General features: G+C 39.7%; 1 protein-coding gene across 4 annotated transcripts in view; it reads left to right on the forward strand.

Annotated features, from left to right (window-relative positions):
• The first annotated feature begins 1,295 nt into the window (after positions 1-1,295).
• Positions 1,296-23,617, forward strand: part of mark4a (MAP/microtubule affinity-regulating kinase 4a) — a 48,105-nt gene continuing 25,783 nt past the window's right edge. For 3 of the 4 annotated variants that reach the window (XM_077504736.1, XM_077504737.1, XM_077504738.1), the window contains exons 1-8: positions 1,296-2,154; positions 9,364-9,561; positions 11,611-11,664; positions 19,407-19,455; positions 19,540-19,605; positions 21,057-21,127; positions 21,264-21,320; positions 21,778-22,014. In XM_077504736.1, the coding sequence (XP_077360862.1) occupies positions 2,101-2,154; positions 9,364-9,561; positions 11,611-11,664; positions 19,407-19,455; positions 19,540-19,605; positions 21,057-21,127; positions 21,264-21,320; positions 21,778-22,014 (786 nt within the window). In that variant the 5' untranslated portion in view covers positions 1,296-2,100. The remainder of the gene's footprint in view (positions 2,155-9,363; positions 9,562-11,610; positions 11,665-19,406; positions 19,456-19,539; positions 19,606-21,056; positions 21,128-21,263; positions 21,321-21,777; positions 22,015-23,617) is intronic. The other variant, XM_077504739.1, reaches the window with a different exon arrangement.

A 23,617-nucleotide genomic window follows, 5' to 3' on the forward strand; every position in this document is an offset into this window, starting at 1 on the left:
CCTTTTTTACCTGCATCCCTGCCTTGCCCTGTTTTTTGGTTGCCTCCTGCATTTGGGTCCTGCCTTCAACACCCCTTTCGTGACACATATGAGTCCTCTTTCCTTGGCTTTGTGACAAAGTGCAAACATTTATCTAGTCCTACTCCCTATTCTATCATGTTAATCTCCTAATAAATTATTCTTATCTAATAATGTATCATTACAATAAAAAAGAAAACAAAATAAATAAATGGAAACGGAACAATGAAAATCGTACGTGATATGAACAGTTCGCTGGCAGGTTCCATCTGAAGATTTAAAACCTCACATACCGTCTGACTGGAGGGGGAGGGGTGGGGCTCGTAGGATATTGTGTGGACGTGTGGAGGAGCTCCAATACAAAATTTACTTTTTTTTTATTTTTTTGTAATTAATTACTAGCTACTCAAACGGCTTGTATTTCGGTGTCGTAATTATTTTTAGCAATGGCGTCATTAACAGAGTTCAGATGTAAAAATTACGACTCTGGGAGATCGAATGAATAGTTTTAAAATTCTGATAGATATAGTGTTAAAGCAAGGAGCGGCCCCTGTTCTTTTTGAGTGGGTTAAGGATTTAGGATTAGAGTTTTAAATCACACCAGCAGTGCGTTCCGCTGAAGTCTCCCGCACCGGTAGTTGTGTGCAATAATACGTCGAATGCGCACGTGCTTTGTGCATATAGTCCATTGGTGCAACCTTACCCGACGCTAATTCAAACAGTACCTCGGGAACTGTTTTGAGTGGCAATAAATAAATAAATAAATAAATAATGTAGACTATATCCCCTTTAAGTTCAATAAATGCACCACAACAAACGATGCTTATTTACTGAACGCCAAATAAACAGTACATTGTGTTTAATTTGAAAATGTAAACGTTGTTGAATCTGTCTGACGGCGTTTGTGCTGTGGCGCAGCTCGCTCATGTAAAGTAAAAGTAAGAAAGTAAGACAGACAGCTCAGACAGGAAGTGTGGGGATTTGCTTTCCAAATTAAAAGAATTGGACAAGAAACATATCTTTTGATCAAATAATTGCATATACATACCAGAATATACAATAGTATGTAGGCTAACTGGTGAATTTTTGCCTCTAGCTTCAATAACTATCCTAAAACAGTGTATTATATAGTATCTGTTCATTCAGAAGTAATTTTAGAGGCTATGGATATGAATGCTCTAATGTGTATTTAATACTGCAGTTCAAACGTGTTGCCTCTGTTTGCATGCAACACGTCGCTATTAATCGTCTTTATTTTATTTTATTTTTGTTGTAATCTTGTTAATATTGTACTATTGCATGGTGGATAATGTTCAGATTGGGGCTCGGGCACAGCTAATGTTCAGATCCTAGTTTTGCTCCTGCTTTCAAGGGCAAGGATGCAGGGCTGATGATCAATGCCAACGCGCGCCTTCTGATGCTTTTAAGTCTCGTTAGTCCAGTCTGTGCTCCTTCTTCTTCGTGGCTTGGTGGTGCAGCGCAACACATCGACCGAGAATACCGATTTCTGACCACTTTCGGCCTTTTTCTTCGCTGCACATTCGACTGTGTCTCCTGCGAGCTGCTGAAAAGCGGGCGTGTTGCAATCGGCGTCGATGGGCTAAAAGAAATATATATTGTAGCCTATATGCGCGTGTTATGATCGACGGAGTTGACACGTATCCAGAAGAAGCCGTGTTTGTTTTGTGCAGCAATGAGGCAGGGGGTGGATAGTCGCTACAGAGACGCTGGGCTCCGGCCAAACATTTCTGCATTTTAGCACCTATTCCATGCTCTGGATTTGCATTTGCTGCATCGCTGATCGACCGTCTTCTCAGGTCTCCATTTTTTTTTTTTTTTTTTGCAAAGTGCATGGTGGATGGAAGATGCAGCTGCTTTGAGGACACCCCCCTCCGGATATCAATTCCTGCCATGACAGGCAGAGGTCTGCTCTCGACCGCGGCTCGGCCGGTTGGAGAAGAGGCAGATTGATTCGGGACGGTGGTTCGCATCTGCGGATGTTATTCTGCCGGTGGAGCCTATAAAAACTGTTCACTCAAAACACGCCGCGATTGTCACTCAGGGAAAGGGGAGAAAGAAAACATGTCCTCTCGATCTGCATTACCGTCTGGGAACGACAGGAGTACTGGAGACCATGTAAGTGCAGCTGCAGCCTAAAGCCTGTTTTGGGGGCATTCGGAACATAAATGCGTCCTTAAAACAAACATCTCATCATCTTGGCCTTCATTGGCGTGTATTTTCTGCCATGTAAATGGATGCATAGCTTGATCTGTTTATTCGTTATTACGTTGGGACTGAAGAGGTGCTATTGGATTTATAATTGTGTTAAAAAAAAAAAAAAACTCTTTCAAAACGGGCTAACCGAGTGCATACGCATGCATGTACTGTCCATTGAAGGAAATAAGACCTCTGCATGCAATAACCAATGTGCGCAGAAAGCCTTAAAAGCAGCTGTCACATCTTATTACAAGGCTGTATGGAGATTGCGATGTCACAATACCCCCTCGCTGCTGCTGCTTCCTCTGTGTGCATGCATGCATTCTCCGGCAATCAGGTGGGTGCGACGGGTGCACAGGCCAAAAACAAATGTATGGAGTATACCTGCCTGGCTTCGCTTGTATGAAGCGAGGGGGGATTACTGCATGGAATGATGTGCAGTCAGTGCTTGCGCAGGCTGCTGTTTAGCGCCCAACCCTCCAGCCAGTGGGTGTCAGACAGCGCCATACATCCAGTACAGTGCAAATCAGAGAGAGCTTAGAGAGATGTGACATCTATCTATCTATCTATCTATCTATCTATCTATCTATCTATCTATCTATCTATCTATCTATCTATCTATCTATCTATCTATCTATCACCAACAATTGATGTTGCATTGGCATTTCTCTGCCATAAACACATTGCATGAGCCCCCCCTCCCTCCCCCATGATTGTTAGCTGAGCTTTTAGCACACAAGGGTGGTTAAGCCAGAGAGAGTGTGTGTGAGTTTACAAGATGCATGAGTGATTACGAATTCAGATCCACCCTTTCCATTAGAATAAGCTTGATCTGCTTTCCACAATGAAGTGATTATGTTAGGTGAGTGAATTGAACAGCAGAGATGTTGTTGCCACATTGGTGAAGGTGAGGATTGGGTTGATGTGGACTCAAGTGCTACTGCTCGGGCCTCCTGCTGTGGGGGAAAAAAAACAAAACTGTTTTGGCATGTGGCAGGTCACGGCCTATGGTTATTGGGAGATGGAGCCAAAGTAGGCTCTATACTGTAGATAGGGCGTGAGAAAAGGAACTGTCATATAGTTTGTATATGCGTGTGCGTGTGTGTGTAGATGGCATGCTGCGTGAATGGAAGTGCGTGCCTCAGGGCCTGGAACTGGCCAGAGACTACTGTGTCGGCATCTGCTCCCTTTTTGAGTATAGCCTCCTTTTATATGTTTGTCTTTGTGTATCTCACCCACTTATCACCCTGACATCCTGGTTCCTCTGCCTTCTGCTTTTGGTTCCTATTTTCCACTCTACAAATTGCCTTAAATTGTGCAAAAGATTGTTGATTTTTTTTTTAAATGGTAGATAGTACTTGTGAAATTAATAATTTTAATAGGTACACATCAAATGGTTTGCACAAAAAGGAATCCATTTAAAAATGGATTCCGACAAATCTGCTATCCCGTCTCGTACTATAAAGTACCCTCAGAGTTAGCAAGTTTTTCCGTAGTTTTTTTGTAGACTGAAAACATTTAAGTATGACTACAAATGATTAATATTAAAGAAGAGGGAAAGAGTAGAACTTTTATCAGTTATTTACATTTGTGTTGGGTACAGAATTTAGAAAATGAGCATTATTTATTTAGAAACATTTCTTTTAGGTGAGCAAAAGAATTGAAACTCATGCAATTAAAACAGACTTGACAGTAATTTGCATTAGGGATGTCACGATACCAGAAATTTAGTAGTCGATGCCGATACCACTGAAATTCCACGATTGTCGATGCCATTTCGATACCACGGTAAAAATAGAAAGTAAGCAATAAATTCCATGTACTTCAACATACACTCCTTTTATTAGAAGTGAACAACAAACAACGGTACTGTGTGCTTAAACAGAACAATTGGCATGTAGCGTTAAAGCATTAAAATAAAATACTGTGCATTAAAATATTAAACAATAGAGTAAACAAAATAAAATACTGTACATGTACTAGCTTTAAGTATTAAACACTAAAATAAAATAAAAATGCATGACAGTGCATGTAGCATAAAAAAAAAATAAAAATATACTGTGGGGTGGCACGGTGAGTGATTGGTTAGCACCTCCGCCTCCCAGTTCTGAGGACTCGGGTTCGAGTCCAAGCTCCTGGGTGGAGTTTGCATGTTCTCCCCGTGCCCGCGTGGGTCTTCTCCGAGCACTCCGGTCTCCTCCCACATTCCAAAGACATGCATGGCAGGTTAATTGGGTGAATTGTCCCTAGGTGTGCTTGTGTGTGTGGCTGGTTGTTCGTCTCTGTGTGCCTTGCGATTGGCTGGCAACCAGTTCAGGGTGTACCCCGCCTACTGCCCAGAGCCAGCTGAGATAGGCTCCAGCACTCCCCGTGACCCTTTTGAGGAATAAGCAGTCAAGAAAATGTCTGGATGGATATACTGTGCTTATTTATCAACCAGTTGCAGCACGTAGCACCACACACACACACACACGCGCGCACCTACTCACACACACACACAGACACAAACAAACAAACAAACAAAATAACGAATAACGTTTGATATATTATTTCAGGCTTGTTTAACGTTACTTTAGGTGATTCAGTAAATTAGCTGCCCGGCAACATTACTTAAGGTTGAACATAATGCTAACGTTATTTCGCCAAGCAGCTCATTTAGTGTGGGGTCATCATACTAACGTTGTTAGTTTAGATATGGGCAACAATGATAACACGGGAATTCAAATGCACTCACCACGAATTCTTTGTACAAGTCTGGGTGTCGATCTCTTAGATATTTCGCTAAGTTGGATATGTTCCCCCCTTTTGTCTGGAAACAGTTTTGGCATCTTTTGCATACAGGTATTTGAGGATCGATTATTAATCCCTGCTCATCAACCTCAAATCCAAAGTACTTCAATACGTGACTTTTAGCGTTTTTCTTCTCAACTAATTGAGGGGCAGCTGCCGCTGCAGGTGAAGAGGATGCAGATGTGCGGGTACTGCCATGTTGCACGCATTGACTGTTGTTCTCCTTCCTTATTATTGTCTCAGCGGCAGGGTAGTCACGTGACGACATTAGACGTTGCGTGGATTGCCAGATAACCACTCATTTACACCCCCAAAACAACACAAAAGACGCGGCCAGATCTGTCGCCTCGGTACCAACGATACTTCGGGTATTGTAGAAAAGGCAGTACCGTCACATTTTCAGAATCTTGGCATCGACTTGGTACCGAAGTATCGGTTCTCGTGACAACCCTAATTTGCATACACTTTGCTTGGACTGACACTATCAAGCTTGTGAGCCAATGACATGAAACTTTTGCATTCTTCTTTTGTGATGGTTTTCCAGGCTTTCAACGCAGCCACTCAGTTAGTTGTTTTTGGGAGGTATTCACTTCTGTCACATTTGAGGGTTTTGTTGTAGAAATGTGAAGGAGAAAGATGGGCCCAAGTAAGCAGTGCAGACTGTGTATACTCAAAAAAGTTATGTATTTGGAACAACAGGATAGATCAATGACCCCCCCCCAAAAAAAAAATACAAATAAATAAATAAATAAATAATTTAAAAAAGAAATAACTACTAGGACTCACCACGACAGGCAACATGATGTGACACATGACAAACTGTAACTGAAAGAAAACAGGGAACTACAGTAATTACAAACAGACTGAGACGAGGCACACCTGGACATGACAGGAGTGGCTGAAGACAACTGACTTGCAGACAGACGTAAGGGGAGCAGGGCTGGCGAAAACAAGTCGAAGCCATAAAGGGCACACAGAAAACACAACTCCAAATAAACCTTAACACACGATCTATTCCACAGTAAAATTAACAGATCATGAAAGTGTTGACGGAAGTCCACCAAAACTGTTCAAATCAGGGTGGGCGGAAGTGGGCCAGCAGCCAGGTACAAGAGCCAAAGTACTTGGCTTGTCGAGGTCATTCTGGAGTCCAACCAGAAGGACAGGACAAAGAGACCCTTCGGGACCATTTCGGGACGCCAGACATGGAGTACTCGCCTGGGCAGGTCTGGAGGATGGCCAAGATGCCAAGCACATGGGACTTGTTCTGGCCTTTACATGGATGATAACGACACTGGACCCACAGAGTTGCAGGTGTATGATCTCATGTCAACCAGCCGAGAAAAATGATGTCCGCCAGGCTTGCGCTACGGTGGGTCGTACGGTGGCTGATGGTTGCAATGTGGTTAGGTGACTGACGTGGCTGTCCAGGCAATTGAACCATGATCAGCTGCTGAGATGGAAACTACAGATGGAAACTAGCATTATGCTAAATCTGGTCCATCTTTTTAATGTTAATGCACATTGTCCTTTTAATAATATTTGTAATAATGGTATGTGGTCCTCAAGCAGCCACTGTGTGTCCTCGAAAAGCTGGTATGGGTGATCAGCCTGCCACAATAGAAGTTGGGGGAACTCTACAAACAATTAGGGTGGAGTGTGCAGGTCATAGGGTAGTTAAATTAGAGAAAACTGCTGGCACAGCATGAGGTGAGGAAATAGGCACGGAATAAAGTCAATTGCGGATGTGGTCCAATGAATGTTGACTTGGATAAAGTTGAGAAAATGAACATAAAACAAGGTGACTCAGATGCACACGTCATGAGCGGCATGACAGGACCTTTACTTGGGCCCTTTCCTTGGCCCCCAAACAGTGGTCCTGTATAGTTGGCCAAATAGAATAAACGTTAGGACGTTAATGGATTTTCAGGCATACAGGGGTCATAAAAAAATAAACAAACCACACTGGGAAAAACTGAAGCAGTCCAGGGTTTCCCCCAGAAAATTTGCTCAGCCTGGGTAAACTTTCTTTGGGATAGGGGGTGTTGTGATGGATTTTTGGACATCATGTCAAGTGCAATGTCGGAGCGTTCACACATGACGTGCACACTCAATGACGATGCGTAATGGGTGCGGCATCCCTGCTGATGGTAGAGAAGCCCACCAGTGGCCCACCATGTTTTTGTAGGCCTAAATATTTTAAACGTTGACAGGAATTTTGGAAATAATGACAGTTATGTGTTATTATAAGTCATTTATTAATAATTAAACATACACTTAACAAAAGGCACAATCTTGAAATGCGGTTTCATTGAACAAAACAATAAACTTAAAATAAACAATATTGTTCTTACAGTAGCAAAGAACGCAAGTCTTTCCAGTTAGATTACTGTAATCAGATATGAAACGTCAAAATTAACAATCAGCACTCAAAATGACTCCTAATAATTCCAGTATCCACTACTGCTGCTGAAACAATGTAGATTTCACCAATGTTGGTCTAATAAAAGGTTTATTATTTATACGTGAGAGATGTATATACAGTATGCCCATGTCAATGTCTGAAAAAAAAAAAAATAGAAAAAGATCACACCAATAATTTGTATTTTATGAGTGAATTACATCGTCGTCGTCCTCTCTGCTTACTACAGCTTAATGATGCTAAATGAGGAAAACGGTTCTGCACCTCCTTGGTCCAAGCTCGCTTTCTGATAATGTCATCTTTCTCGCAACTGTTCCAACATCCATGTGTGATAAATCAGACGCAAATTTGCTCCCAACTGTCAGAATTTGTGGGCGTGTTTTGTTTGCACCGGTATATGATTAGAGCAATATCCTTAGTGAATAGGTGGTTAACAGGGAGCAGTTTGCGGGAGCAGTTGTGGTGCACTATTTAGCACTCAAATGCTGCTTTTCCATCAGTCCTGCACGGCACGCAACCACACCTCATGCAACCACACCGCACCTGTAGCCTTTCCATTACAACTGGCGCACGGCTGGTAGGGGGCGGGAACATTTGAACTGTCCAAGCCAAGCTTGCACTCCCGCAGTACGTGCGGATCTACCATAACATTTTACGAGTGGCAAGTCGCGTCAACACTGAACCCTATTTACAATTTAATATGGACCACCATGGATGAAATATTGCGATTCACGACTGGCTCGTGAAGCTATTACTGAATGGAGAGCTCTGCCGCTGGAGCTCTCATTCAAGTGAATGGGAACACACGACCAGCCAGTGTTGTGCACTCGCCATTTTTATATAAACCACAAACATTACAAATACATCCACAAGTACCTTTTAAATTGTAAATATAGTTCAGTGTTGCTGTATGATATTATTATATTTATTGTATATACTGTATTTTTATTACTTTGGCGAAGACCGGCGGGCGCCTTTGCCTCTCTCGCATAAAACAAGGAAATGGGCGCGTGCCACGGCGTTACTTGCTGCGTTGCTGTCGGTCAATCAGATGACAGGTGACATCACGGCCCCGCTTGTCCCCCGACGACCAGCGCTGCAGAACCACTGCCGAAAGGGTTCTAAACAGCGGTTACAACGGAACCGCTCGGCCCTGAAAAAGTCCCATGGAGACGCTCACATCCGGGGACAAAAAAAATGCCACTTCGGTGTGGAACCGGACCGCCATTAGTGGACGCAGCACATTCTAAGTGAATCTATCCCAGAGTACATATATATATATATATATATATATATATATATATATATATATATATATATATATATATATATATATATATATATATATATATATATATATATATATATATATATATATATATATATATATATATATAGTAGTAAAATATGTATACAAAATATAATAATAATAATAATAAAGATTTAAAAATGTAAACAGAATCAATTTGACTTGTTAAGTCAAAGTCAATTTCAAGTCGAGTTATAAGCCATGAAATTAGCGACTAAAGTGGACTTGAGTCCAAGTCATATGATTTAAGCCCCCCAGCTCTGTTCTAAGGAAATCAAATCTGGCTGGCATATGACTATTTTTGCTCTATGCATGTGCACACCTGCTCCCTCTCCTTCCGTCATATCAATGACTGTGCGCCTTTCATGTACCAATTATAAAGAGAATGAGATCAGATGCTTGTTTTGGTGGCAAATCAAGTTGGCTGCGTTGATGCCCACAGCGGGGCAAAACACCTGTTTTAAACTGCACTTGGCTGTGTGAGGCGAGAGAAATACGAAAACAAACTCTAGCCTGCCCCTGCGCAGATTTAGACTACGCCTCGCTGCTGTGTGATGTTGCCAAAGTAGTACTTTTTTAAAAAGCCATTTCCTTCATTTCTTTGCAGCATGTGTTGCTGGGGGCCAGCCGTTCAGACAAGGCTACAAGTCAGTCCACTCGTTCGCTTGGTGCCCGGTGCAGGAATTCTATCGCCTCCTGCTCGGACGAGCAGCCGCACATTGGCAACTATCGTTTACTCAAGACCATCGGCAAGGGAAATTTTGCCAAGGTCAAGTTGGCACGCCACATCCTGACAGGCAGAGAGGTAAGCCGCCAGATGTCCTGGAGAAATCCTGAATGATTGAACCAGGAATTCAAATTAGTCTGTAAGTAAATGGATTAAATACCTGTTGTAAATTTTGCTGTTCAATTCTTGGTTAGACGGAACAAATTGCTCAAAAAGTACTGAAACACTGAACAGTTGGACACGTGCCAGATGTGGACACTTACAATCTTGGGGGTGGCACACCAAAACTAAAAGCCATCATTTCAGGATATCATTATAGTGTTGCAATCAACTGGTCAGTAGACCAATGCCTACTAATATACTATGGTTACAGATACCGATTCCAATACAGTTTTGCAGTATCGGCTGATACATACAATTGACCATCAATCACATGTCTTTGATACTGTTCGGTGGCATAGTTGTCCCGTAATCACGAGGTCATGGGTTCAAATCCCAACTTCGATGGTACAGTCCCAATGTATGCATGGTCACTCTCTTAAGTGATAAACATCTTTACCAAATTACCAATTGACTATCATATGGGGAAATGCATTATGATTATATTTAAATGATTAAGTACATGTATCCCCATTCAGCTTCAATGGTTTTGTATTATCCGGCATTATTCAATATATCAATCTCTAGTGTAATAACCTTAGTTATTGATTGATTGAATTTTTTATTTTTATTTTTCTTCTTCTTCTTATTATTATTATTATTATTATTAATTCAATCTCTGGTGTAAAAACCTTATTTATTGATTGATTGAATTCTTTTTTATTTTATTATCTGTTCTTATTGCTGCCGTAAATTTAAATTTCCCAGAGGGAGCCATCCCAAAGGGATCAATAAAGTCAAGTCTATAAATACGCAGCATAACTTTGAACAAGTCAGTAAACTCAATGGTTAAGAACCTACCTTTCATTGCGTGGAATGCGGTTCCGGGTTGGACCAGACTTTAGTGCAATTATGAAAAATAATAATTGTCTAATTATTTAACATCAATTATATTAAATGTAATTTCTCATTATTGTTTTTTTTTTTTTCAAGATGATTCCGCTCTATATTCTAAAGTTCCAATTCAACACAAGCTTGTATACGTATTATACTGCATTATTCAATACAATTACATACCTTGTCACAGATTTACTTAATGGTTATTAATGCATAAGGCTGGTGAGTGGGGTGGAAGGGTTGAAATTCGAGCAAATTATAGTACAACTTCATATAATAATCATTGTCCAATTATTTAACATCCATTATATTCAATGACAATTGACATTATTGTTATAATAAAGCATTCCACGTACATTCAGATATTAACATGCAGCTTCCAGAAATTGTATGTCAAGTTATTATTATTATTATTATTATTATTATTATTATTATTATTATTATTATTATTACTATTATTATTATTATTTTTAAAGAATTTAAGAAAATTGATGAATTAATAATAATAATAATAATAATAAATCAATTTTCTTAACTACTTTATTATTACTATTATTATTATTATTATTATTATTTTAAAGCATTTACGAAAATGGATGACGAATTATTATTATTATTATTATTATTATTATTATTATTATTATTATTATTATTCAGCTGGTTGAGACACATATAGCTGCCTCTTGTTGAGTTTTTTTCGATATTTTTTCATAGGAGCTTGCCTCATGTAAGGATTTGTTGGGTCGCTATTTATTATGAATATCTGTCATAAATGGCCCCAGATCAATATCCTCTGCGATAACAGTTGTTGTGATTTGGTGCAACCAATTAAATTGAATCATTTTTGTTGTTCTAAAAATCTGAAAGTGTATAAATACATAATATATGGCAGTTAACCATACTTTTAGCTATTCTAACTCTGTAATGATTAAAGCCATGTCTACTTGTATGGACTTTATATAGTGGCAGAGCAGGATGTTCACCTTCTCATACTTTTGATTCATTTGAATTATCTTCTGTTTAGGTAGTTCAAAATCTCTCTCTCTCTCTCTCTCTCTCTCTCTCTCTCTCTCTCTCTCTCTCTCTCTCTCTCTCTCTCTCTCTCTCTCTCTCTCTTTCTCTCTTTTCCAGGTCGCAATAAAAATCATCGACAAAACTCAGTTGAATCCAACCAGCCTACAAAAGGTATTTTACTGCACTGTCGTGCAAAGAGATTTCATCTATTTATGATGAAATCAACTATTCAACACATCCCACAGTATAATGCCCCATGCATCACTCCATAAATCATTGATGAATATAAGAAACAATAAAATAAGTATATTGTTAAATGTGCTGTATATCATCTGAAGCAGAGTGGTGTGGTTGTTAGTGCTCTTGCTAGAAGGTGTCTAGCCTGTGTAGACTCCTTTTCATGGATTCTCTCTGGTCTCACAGGTCTCTGATGGACTGTTTTTTCCCCCCCCAAATGTACAATCCCAAAACCCAATGAACTTGGGTGATTTCGTAAAATGTCAAAAAATGTATGACCAATTAATGAAGACAATAAAACAATCTATTTAATTCCAAAGGGTTCACATATTTTTTTAATTACAGTGAACCGTCATGTTTGCAATTGCTCATTTGTATACTGCAGATTTTTATTTCGAGCCTAACTTGCCATTATTTGCTGAAAATGAAAATTTGCTGTTTTTGTGAGCTCAGGCCAAAGTTGACATTGTTAAGTTTAATTTATTGATATTATTTTGTCCATCTACATTGCCTGTTTTGTTGACAATCAATAGGGATGGGTACCTTTCACATTTGAACTGGTACTGTTCCAATACTCTGTACCTGGGAATCGATACCGGTACTCAAAGATACCCATTTTCAGTACTTTCGAAATCTCTCTCTCTTTTTTTAATTCTTTTTTTAAATTTGTTAAATTTTATTACCGGTAATTAATTAATGAATTTATTTATTTGGGTGGTAGTAAATGTTCACCATTGTTTATTTAATAGTAAAATCTTTTTAAAAATCAATTTAACAATTGCTTTTCAGTATATAAAACTCGACAAATAATAAAATAAAATTTCATTCAAATGAGCCAGAGATAGTAAAATAGTAAAAATAAAGGTTTAACATTTTATGATTCCTGAAATATAATTAACAAACTTAAAGGCCCGGTCTGCCATTTTCATTCAGGAAAATGCACTTTTTAAATACAGGATGTACACACTTTGACTTTTTCTACACATCTGGGCTTATGTTAATGTTTGGTGGTGATTTTGTAGTTTGTCTGTTTAAATCCTGTATTTAAAAATTGCCTTTTTCCTGTGTGAAACCGGCAGACTGGGCCTTTAAGTTAATATTTCAAAAAAAAAAAAAAGTGTGAATTTATGTTCTTTGCAATGAACAATAGAAAATATATACATTAATAATGATTGATGTTAACTTCGTTTATTTTGCAGTTGCTTTTCAAGAATGTAGAGCCTGACGCGCGATGAGCTCGAAGTTTGAACCCACGTTGGACTCAAATATAAAAAAAAAAAGACAGTTGGAAGAGGAGATGACATGAACAAAGAGAATAATTGGGTTCAAATTAATCATTTGAATTTACCCAACGTGGTCTGTAATGCTCGCTACATTTTGGCCACAATCTTTTGCTATTTTAAATATGGTCACCAATAGCATATCCAAATTACAATGTCTATATACCTTAACGATGATGCAACTGTGTACATTCCAGCATGATTCCATTTGGAGGGGGAAGGTGCACATATAATGTTGCGTTGAAGTGCGCCATGGAAAATCGTCAACTCTTTCATTCCCACAGTCACAACTTACATGGCACCGTTTGATTTTACGTGAATCGGTGCTCGGAAGTCCCGACCCAAATCGGTCCATACCACAAAAAGTCTTCGGTACCCAATCCAAACAATCAATGAATTGACCTTCAATTGCTAATTTGTATACTTTTTACTTGCAGATTTTTGTTGGCGCCTAACCGCCACTATTTACTGAAAATGTCAGCTATTTGCTGGTTTTGCGCTGTTGACGTTGTTAAGTTTAATTTATTGATAGCATTTTGTTCACTTGCGTTGCCTGTTTTGTTGACTAACAATGAATTTACCTTATGCGCAGCCATAAGTTAAACTTGCAAGTACGTTGTGGGTTCTGTCCTGCTGCAGCTGCGAATACCTCATGTAGTCTGTCTTGCTGTTATAATTTGTCTGCATTCCGTAAAATGTATTCATGTCTGTATACGGCAAAAGATGAGTTTACGGCTGAACAATAAATTTAAATTTTGTAGTGATTTCAATAATGGCTTCTTTAAAGAGCATTATAATGGAATACACATTCGTAGTCCATACCAGAATTAGTACCGTGCTAAAAAAAAATTAATTACGTCAACTTGAGTTTAATTACATTGTTAATTTAAAAAATAAAAAATCTGAGATGTGAAACCCTTACCTAGTATGTAATGTTGGGGACAACAAAGACAAGAATAGCAAAGTGTGTTTGAACATGAATCATGATTATGGATGTTTGGTTTAATGGCCATTGTGTTGTGAGTGGAGTCTTTCAAAATGCTCCTTGTCGTCATCTTTTTCCTGCTGGTCAGCATGTTGATGATGTTTAAGCCTAGAAGGTGGACACTGTGCCTGAAGGTTGAAGACGAACCAGTGTGCACTTTTTTTTGGCAGCAATCAAGGGTAACTGCGGCATAGCACAGGAACACACAGAATCAAAAAAGGGAATTGCAGTACAAGTGGACCCCCAGTACTTGCTATAATACTGTGTCGCACCACACCTACTATTCACTGGACACACACCCACACGCACACACCCACGCCCCCCCACATATATATATACAATATATATATATATATATATATATATATATATATATATATATATATATATATATATATATATATATATATATATATATATATATACTGTATATATATATAATATATAATGTCATTAAGTGCGTTTCCATTTCCCTCAGTTTTGCGCAAAAGGCAAATTTTGCAAAAGCAAGCTGTTAATGGCAACACTGGATTTGCGAAAAAAAACTCAAATATCGCAAAAAAGATTTGCGCTCTCATGAGGTGGTTTTTGAGACGTGTCGAAATAGAAGTATTTCGCAAAAAAAGTGTAAGAGAAACACTTTTAGTAGTCATGTTACACTCGCCCAGTCACGGAGGAAAGGAATGGAACAGGTTGATTGCCAGTGTGTATTTTCATTTACTTGCAATTGACTAATATTTGTTTTGAGAATGATTAATGTTGGTATTGTATTTTAGTTTTACATGCTGAAGTGTTTTGTATACTGCACATCATGAGTGCAAAAGAGCGAGAGGGGTAACCGAGCGAGCCTCGTTCGAGAAGGAATTGAATAAAAGGAGAGGAGCTTGAAATCCTGTCCTGCCATGTCTGGTTACTTGAGAAAGGAACACGCCAGAAAAAAATCAGAAACATTAAACTATTTGTAACCCGCCTTTTACCCAGCCTCCGGGAACAACAACAACAACAACAACAACAACAACAACATTTTAGGGTTACAGGAAGCACGGGGCCACTCGCTTTTGGTGTCGGAACTGCCTCCCGAGTCTTTTTAAGCACAGAGCGATTTAGCTATAGAGCTAATATGCTACCGTTCAATGCCATTTCCATATCGTTGCGTAAGAAATGGCCGTTGTTGAAATCCGTTCTGTCCGCACCATAACAAACCCCCCGACCCCACCCACCCACACACACACACCCGCACCCCCCCACACACACACGCACACCCCACCATACACTCAACACCAACATTAAATGCCCGAACCTGCCTGATGTTTTTAAAGTAATGTAAACAACATCGGGCGTCTGTCTTCCGTAAACATCATGAGCACCTCCTACAGAACACCGAGGTCTCGCGAGACAGGACATTCAGAGATTGCGCCTCAGAAGCGAAACGCTCTTCAATGGAAACACCGACAAATCAAAAATGTACCTTATCGAAATAGTACAATATTGCTTTTATTTTAGCGAAAAATGGTCATGGAAATGCAGCTAGTATATACGCACCCCGTATATAGTAACTATAGATGGGGTGTGTGCGCGTGCGTGTGTGTGTGTGATAACTGGTCGTAGGATGGATGGATGGATGGATGGATGGATGGATTAATGGATGGATGGCTTGTGAGTGTGCTTCTGTTGTGTGCTGAAGGATTGGATCCCAAAACGCAGACACAAATAACGTTTTAACTATTTATTCACATAACTTGACTAAACGAAAAACAACGAGAATGCATCGAGAATCACAAGACGCCAAGCCCCCTTGGTCTTGGCGTCTTGTGATTCTCGATGCATTGAAGTAGAGGACAGTGATCAATAATCCGGCAAAAAACACACAATTCTCAGACTCTTATAGACAGTCAATCAATCTCACTGGTTGTAGCTAGACATGTGAGTACCAGTACTGACATGGAATTCCCTGATTGGCTGTTAACCCAGTAATTACAGATAGTTCCCGACATCAACAAAAATATAGCAAAAAAAGATTCCTGACATCACATAGTCCAGACATCATATAGCCTAAAATTAGTTGAAACTGGATGTTGTTCCATCAATACCCAAAACAGACACGTAACGGGTCGTGTACTCTGACGCACGGTCAAGAACTCTACTCAAACTTAACCCAGGCGTGACCCCAGACATGAGACAAGACCCAAACATTACTCCTGCATGACCCGAATCATGACAGCTTCAAGATGCACATGTTTTGAACTTCGGTTGTATTATATGAGTTCACCACTAGATGGCAACAATTTCTACACCATGTTCTTGGAACGTATTGACAGCGAAAAGTAAGGGAACGCTGTACATTATTATTATTATTATTATTATTATTATTATTATTATTATTATTATTATTATTATTATTATTATTATTATTATTATCATTATTATTATTATTTTGCTGCGATTGGCTGGCAACCAGTTCAGGGTGTACCCTGCCTATTGCCCAGAGCCAGCTGAGATAGGCGCCAGCACCCCCCGCGACCCTTGTGAGGAATAAGCGGTCAAGAAAATGGATGGATGGATGGATTATTATTTTGGTGAAAGACATTAAAGTTTTTTTTTATTGACGGTAGAAGCGAAAATAGCATCTATGCATCTTGATGTCCATGCGTCGCGGTTTAGATCGGGATACAGTATTCCACTTGATCACAATCACGGTGTGTACGGGAGGAACTCTGTCACCTAACGAATGTGAAAGGGTTATTCTTAATGTTTCAGAAACCGGGATTTTGACCTTAACCCAAATATTGATGGTATGTAAATGTAGTTAATGATGTGAGTAAAAAGGGGTTTTAAGGCAACCAAGCTATATCTGTATTGCACCATAAACAGGAAATGAAATGTCAACAACATTGCCGGACAACTTATTATATTACACACTATAAATTTCGTATTACATACATTTGTAAATATCATGTTTTAATGTCTGTGATTGGCTGGCAACCAGTTCAGGGTGTACCCCATCTACTGCCTGAAGCCAGCTGGGATAGGCTCCAGCACCCCCCACGACCTTTGTGAGGAGTAAGCGGTTAGGAAAATGGATGGATGGATGGATGTTTTAATGTATGTAGGCCTATGCCTTTTTTATTTTTATTTTTTAAACAGTCTCTTGGTACTGATGAATGTCTATTAACTCTTGTGTTTGTCAACTCTTGTGCAATAAGGGGCATTTCTGGATTTTTTTTTGTTTTTTGTTTTGTACTTTTGTTTCCAGGCAGCTGTTGTGCGAGATCTTGGTCACATTTAATTCATGAGAGAGGAGTTTAACAGAATAATTAATTTTACAATTTGCTATTGATGAAATGGGCTTCTTTACATAAACATGCATTAGAAAAAATCAGAAGCTATGAAAGAGCTGACATTCGCATAATCTCAACAGTAATTCATGTAAACGGAGAATCTGTGATGCATTGTACAGCAAGGGAGAGAAGTGAAGTCACAGATGGCTAAATAAAGCTCTTAACATCATGAAGGGGGATTTCTTGAATTGGCAGGAGCAGGTTATGTTGCTCTGTACTTATAATGTTGGAAGGATTTGTAGTATCTCAGATTGTCATATTTGAACTACAATTGTTTATCGTAATGTTAGTAGTTAATTTGATATGCTGTTGTTGCAAATACATGGTGTGGACAATCATAGAGCAGCACTACATATCCCAAGATTCACATAAGCACAGCTGGAGAAGCTGAGAAGAATCGTGGTCTTAATGCCCGAGTTGCTATGACAACAGTGACGTGGGCCTTTGCAAAGAGAGAAGCTGGTTAGCGATGGAGGAGGTGGGAATGGAGGGAGAAACATGAAGAGATGAGGGCAGAACGGAGAGTAGAAAACCAGAGTAACTGACACTAATTTCATCTGCCTGTGTTATACGGAAATGTACAAGTAGAGTTTATTCCTAAAAGCTGACATGACACATGCAGTGACAAATGTTTGTGTTTTCTTTAGCTTTAAATTCATCAAATGTGTGTGTCATTTGTTTCTTCCTTGAAGTCTTTGATACAATACAATGTGACATACATTTGACTAATTTTGATTTAAAAAAACAAAACAAAAACTAGTATAGAGCACTAGACTATTGAGTAAAGCTTGCACATTTTGGGAGCTAAAACTTGTCACATGTCAGAATAGTTTAATAATCCCAATGTAAATATAAATTGGACATCAGTCAACCCCCGCATACTCGCAATTCGGCAACTGGGGGTTTGCGTATTTTTTTCTTCAGTATTTTCTTGTTGTTGTTAAGCCCCCCTCCCCATTTCCCCCCTTCCTTTCTTTATTTTTTCCTTCTTTTTAAGAAAGGCACTGAAAGTCAGATATCCCATTCTATCTCCCCATGTTGCTCATTGTTTGTTTTTTCCATGATTCTTGTGATTGTCATTTTAAGGATCAATAAAGCAGGGGTGTCCCAACTTTTTCATTTGAGGGCCACATACAGAAAATCAGAAGGACGCAAGGGCCACATAATGTTGTGAAGAGAAATTGTGTTTAGTCCTAAAAATTGTACAAACAATTTATTTGTGCTTTTGCATATTGAGAAAAATGCTACAGTATATAAACCAATTTATTTGTAATATGGCAGTAGGGTTATTATAGTTTTGCAATTCTTCATTTTAGTTAGTTTTTAGTGGTTGTCAGGGTGGTTCTGTTAATTTTTATTACTTTAGTTCTTTAAAAAAATGCTTAGTTTTACTTTAGTTTGTTAGTTTTAGTATTAGTATTAGTTGTTGTTTTTTTTTTAATTTAAATGTGTATTACTTGTGCGCAATATTTAAAAAACACCATGGGAGCGACTTCATCTGAAGGTGCTTTTCTATTGGCTGCTGCTAGATGATGTCACTTCTGTGTGACATACTTTCAAACGTCATTATTCCGGTTTATATCAAAATAAATTACTAAAAATCACATTTAAAATCATCCCCAAAGGCTCATGCATTAAATTAATTACCAAAGACCCAAATTAAGGACATTTTTGCTATAATTATAGTTAGTTTTGTAAATATAAAATGTAGTTTCAGTTAGATTTTGTTTTTTAAAAAGCATTTTCGTTTTTATTTTATTTTGGTAACAATATTGTTTTTGAATTTTTTTTGTTTTTTTTCATTAGTTTTAGTTAACTAAAATAACCCTTAATGGCACCTGTTTTTCGATACCCTCCCTTCTTACTTTGACCATCTCCAAACATTTTTGTTTTGTTTATTTTATTTGAACTGAGTCAAATGCCATTTTTAGCATATGTCGCGGGCCACTGAAAAATGGACGGCGGGCCGCAAACGGCCCCTGGGCCGTAGTTTAGACACCAATGCAATAAAGTAATCCAAATCTGAATCATAATTATTGTAAGTTGTTATTAAAGCATGTTGTTTCTTTTCAGCTCTTTCGGGAGGTACGAATAATGAAAGGCTTAAATCACCCCAACATAGGTAAGGCTCAAGGCAAGCAAACAGTTTTTATCCACAGTGTGACCTGTATGTATGATTTGAATCTGTTTTTGTTTTGGCTCTCAGTGCAGCTGTTCGAGGTGATTGAGACGGATAAGACCCTTTACCTGATCATGGAGTATGCCAGTGGAGGTGGGTACATCAGCCATTATGCCCGTGTGTTGTCCACTTGAACAAAGAAAAGGTTTTCCCCAAATAACCACTTCTTTTTTCCCCCTTAGGAAAAAGTTGTGCCACCAAGAAATTCTAATTAGCTTTAAAATAGCCACATTTCCACCAAGCAGTTTATTTCAGTTAATGTAGGCACGGATTGTTATACAGGGCTATATATATTTAGGTAGTCTTTCCATTACGGGCATATAGAGGATGGCAGACAAGTCTAGCAGATAAATAGTGTGACATCACAGGAGAAGATCAGGTTTAAACTCACAAGTGAATTCAAAATAGATTTTTTTTTAAAAGTACTGGAATGTAACGGGAAAAAAAGTGATGTGTCTTTTTGTTACACCTTAAACCATATTTTGAACAGTGCTTGTATTATGATTATTATGATTATGTAACGTTGCTAGCAAGCTGAATTCTCGCAGTATTTCTTCACAAACATCACGAGAATCCATCTTGTACTGCTCCCGCTGATTTATTCACAATCGACCTTTTTTAGGACGGACCAATCAGGCGTTGTTTAGGGCGGGACATGAAACCAGTAAGGGCCGAGCCCGGGGGAAACAAACAAAACTAACATGGATGAATGTTAGGTTTGTTACTTACTTTATGTATCCTTAACATGGACATATTCTCGCAAAATTACTCAGTTACCATTTTGAAGAACAGCGAGAGGCGCTTTGTGTATTTTTAGCTGACAAAGATGTTCGTGTTTTTTTGTTCTCCTATGACAACGACGTTCAAATCTGTTGCCGTGATTGGTCAAAAAAGTTTGGTAGGCGTGCACAAGTTAACGCATCGTCCAATCAGCTGCAAGTATTGTACAGAATGTGCAGTATTGTACAGAATCCTGAGCAAATCACAGTGGAGCAGTCCGAGATTGATACTGTTAAGAACTCCCTTGAGTGAATCACAATGATCAATCTGGCTGTTGCCAGGTTATAATGATAGAAAGTCTCTTCAACAAGCAACATAGACATGAGAAGGGTCTTTGCACAGATATGTAGCAAGTAGAAAAGACAGCACAGTAATGGTTTGCTTATACTTATAGGGGAGCTAAATCATGTTTCATTTTTGCTTCGGTCTTGAGTAACGGTGAAGAAACAAATAGGGAACAAATTTTTCCTCCTCCAACTGCGCTACACTATTAAGAGGAACGAAGAACAAAATTACTTAAATAGAGAATGCTAATGTGAGGCAGTGACACATTCCATTGCCATTGCTATTCTGTTCTCCACCACCAATCAACAGGCACCAGCAAGTCTTGCGCTACCCTAACACGGGCATGTACAAATTAAACCTCCTCCAAATAAACTCCTGCTACTTTATGCAGTTCAGTAAAAAACACCCCTGTCCGCTATCTAATCAAAACGCTTCCTTTATTATTATTTTTTTATTGTCTTACCTTTTACCAATCACAGGTGAAGTGTTTGACTACCTCGTGTCTCATGGAAGAATGAAGGAGGTTGAAGCCAGAGCCAAATTTCGACAGGTATCAGAAAAACAACAAAAACACACACAGACACACACACACTTTATGCAGCAAACTTTATATTTATGAAAGAAATTGAATTTATATGAATATTTTTTTGTGATATTTAAAATTGTTCATCACTTTGTGTTGACAGATTGTTTCTGCTGTTCACTATTGCCACACTAAGAATATTGTCCACAGAGATTTGAAGGTAAGAAAGCTGAGAAGATGTTTTGGGCTGTTTTCAGAAATAGGGGATTAAGGCTAGTTCAAGTCATAATCTCAGACTAGTCTTAATCTTTGTGTGTGAAAAGGGCCCCATAGCATCTTAATCACGCAGTATGGAGAATGTAAAAGTGGGTGAATGCAAGCATGTGTTCTAATAGATTACAGAGCACTCAGTTCACGCATGAGTGACGACACGTGAAGGTATCTGTGTTGTTGGACAACAACTAGTCACCCCTCCCCCATCCCATCTGTTACATACAGTACATCCATTTTTTTCTTTACAATTTATGTTTTGTCTTCCAACTTAATCTCATTCCACTTTCTCCTCCATCATCCCATTATTTTCTCCCCTACTCCCCCATCATGTCTGTGCACTGGCATTCTCTTTAATCCCTTCTATTCCATACTTACCTTCTCTTCCTCTGCATCAATATACACAGGCGGAGAATCTCCTGCTGGATGCCGACGCCAATATCAAGATTGCAGATTTCGGTTTCAGTAATGAGTTCACACTTGGCAACAAGCTGGACACGTTCTGTGGCTCGCCGCCCTATGCTGCCCCCGAACTTTTCCAGGGAAAGAAATATGATGGACCCGAAGTGGATGTCTGGAGTCTTGGCGTCATCTTGTACACACTGGTCAGCGGCTCGCTGCCTTTTGATGGGCAGAACTTGAAGGCAAGTGGGTGGGAAGTGGGGATTATGATCTGCCAGATATTTATGTTTCTGAAGGGTGTGTTCCCCAGGGGTGATCACATGGAGGTAATAATCTGCATCTTATGAAACTGATTCAAGCAGGTTCAAGATGATTCTCCTCACCTTCATGCGACAAAGCGAGTGCTACTCATTCCTCATTATCGTAGACCTCTTGAGATTCTCTCCAGTGAGGTTTTCTGCACTCCGTGTCCACACTACAGATGAACTTAGGGGGCTTCACAAATGTCACGTTGTAGCGCATGGCAATGGCAAACATGTAATGTACCAAGGCTGTCAGTCGTTTCAAGTTTCTTATAATAATTGCATAATTAAGTCGCAATTAATCGTAATTGATCCGACATTTTATGTCTGTACTAAATATCAGAGGTGAGCACGTCAATGAATTTTGAACGTCCATTATTCGGCAAGCGCCATCAGTCAGGACACCATTCCGTCATCGGAAATTCATCAATATTTCAAGTCAAACCGCCAATCCGTCATTCATCGATTGCTCAGTGAAAAAAAAACATCCGTCAGTTTTTCCGTCATTTGAAGTTGGCATTTTTCAATGTTCTGTCAATCGTCAGCAAAATAGGACGTCCGTCATTGAAGGATTGTCAAATTTATTGACGGATTGATGATTACGCACAAAGCCCCCTTCCGTCATTGCTTAGTTCGTCAATTTTGTTCATTCGGCATTCATACCGATTCAACATATCATCATGCTCTCTCTCTTTTGTTTGTGTGTGTGTGTGGGGGGGGGGCTTGCGTGTGTGCCTGCGTGTGAGTTTATGCTCTTGAATACACCTAAAACCTAATAAAAATCCCACACCCTTCACACTAACCGGATACTTCAGAGTCCCACTTCAGAGTCGTGAAGTTGTCAAGAGACCAGAAGAAGGATAAAAGGAAAGAAAGATGAAGCAAAGTGAAATCCAGCACCAACCAGACATTACCTGCCACCCACGGGGTTATAAAACCAGAATCTTTCACCAACCCCAGAATCTTCTAAATTCTAACAGATTAGGGAGATCTCAAAAGACCAGAGAAAAACTAAGGAAGGAATGACAGATAGAGCCGAGTGAGATCCACAGACACCAGCCTCCACTGATTCAACGACCAGTGGGAGAAGCAAATTCTGTTTGAATATCAGTAGATGCTGGTGTGGTGGATCTGGCATGCACGAGAACCTCTACCAAAGAAGGGAACCGTCCACCCCGGTCCGAAAAGGCAAGCGCACTCCCGCCAGGTCCCCCCAGGCCATGGTAGCGCCAGGGCACAACCTCCAGCCCAGACGCCCGGCGTATCCCCGCCCCCGACCCAGCTTGCGCCCCAGGCCCAACGCAGCAGAACTGGGCGTGGCAGGCCCCGCACGACGCACCACCGGCCCACAGCCCCTGCCGCACCGGAGGGAGGCGACGAGGGAGAAGTGACCAGGAGGCAGAGGACGGGTAGGGGGAGGAAGGGGGAGGGTGAACCACGAGGCACGCCGTTGACCCACCCACCCCGAACTGCGTCGCCGGGCGCGGAGTGACGGGCCGCGCTAGGGCAGCACCGCCCCAAACACCAGGCAGAGCACCCCAAC

The sequence above is a fragment of the Festucalex cinctus genome, chromosome 18 (assembly GCF_051991245.1).
Source record: "Festucalex cinctus isolate MCC-2025b chromosome 18, RoL_Fcin_1.0, whole genome shotgun sequence".
In the NCBI taxonomy this organism is placed as follows: Eukaryota; Metazoa; Chordata; class Actinopteri; order Syngnathiformes; family Syngnathidae; genus Festucalex; species Festucalex cinctus.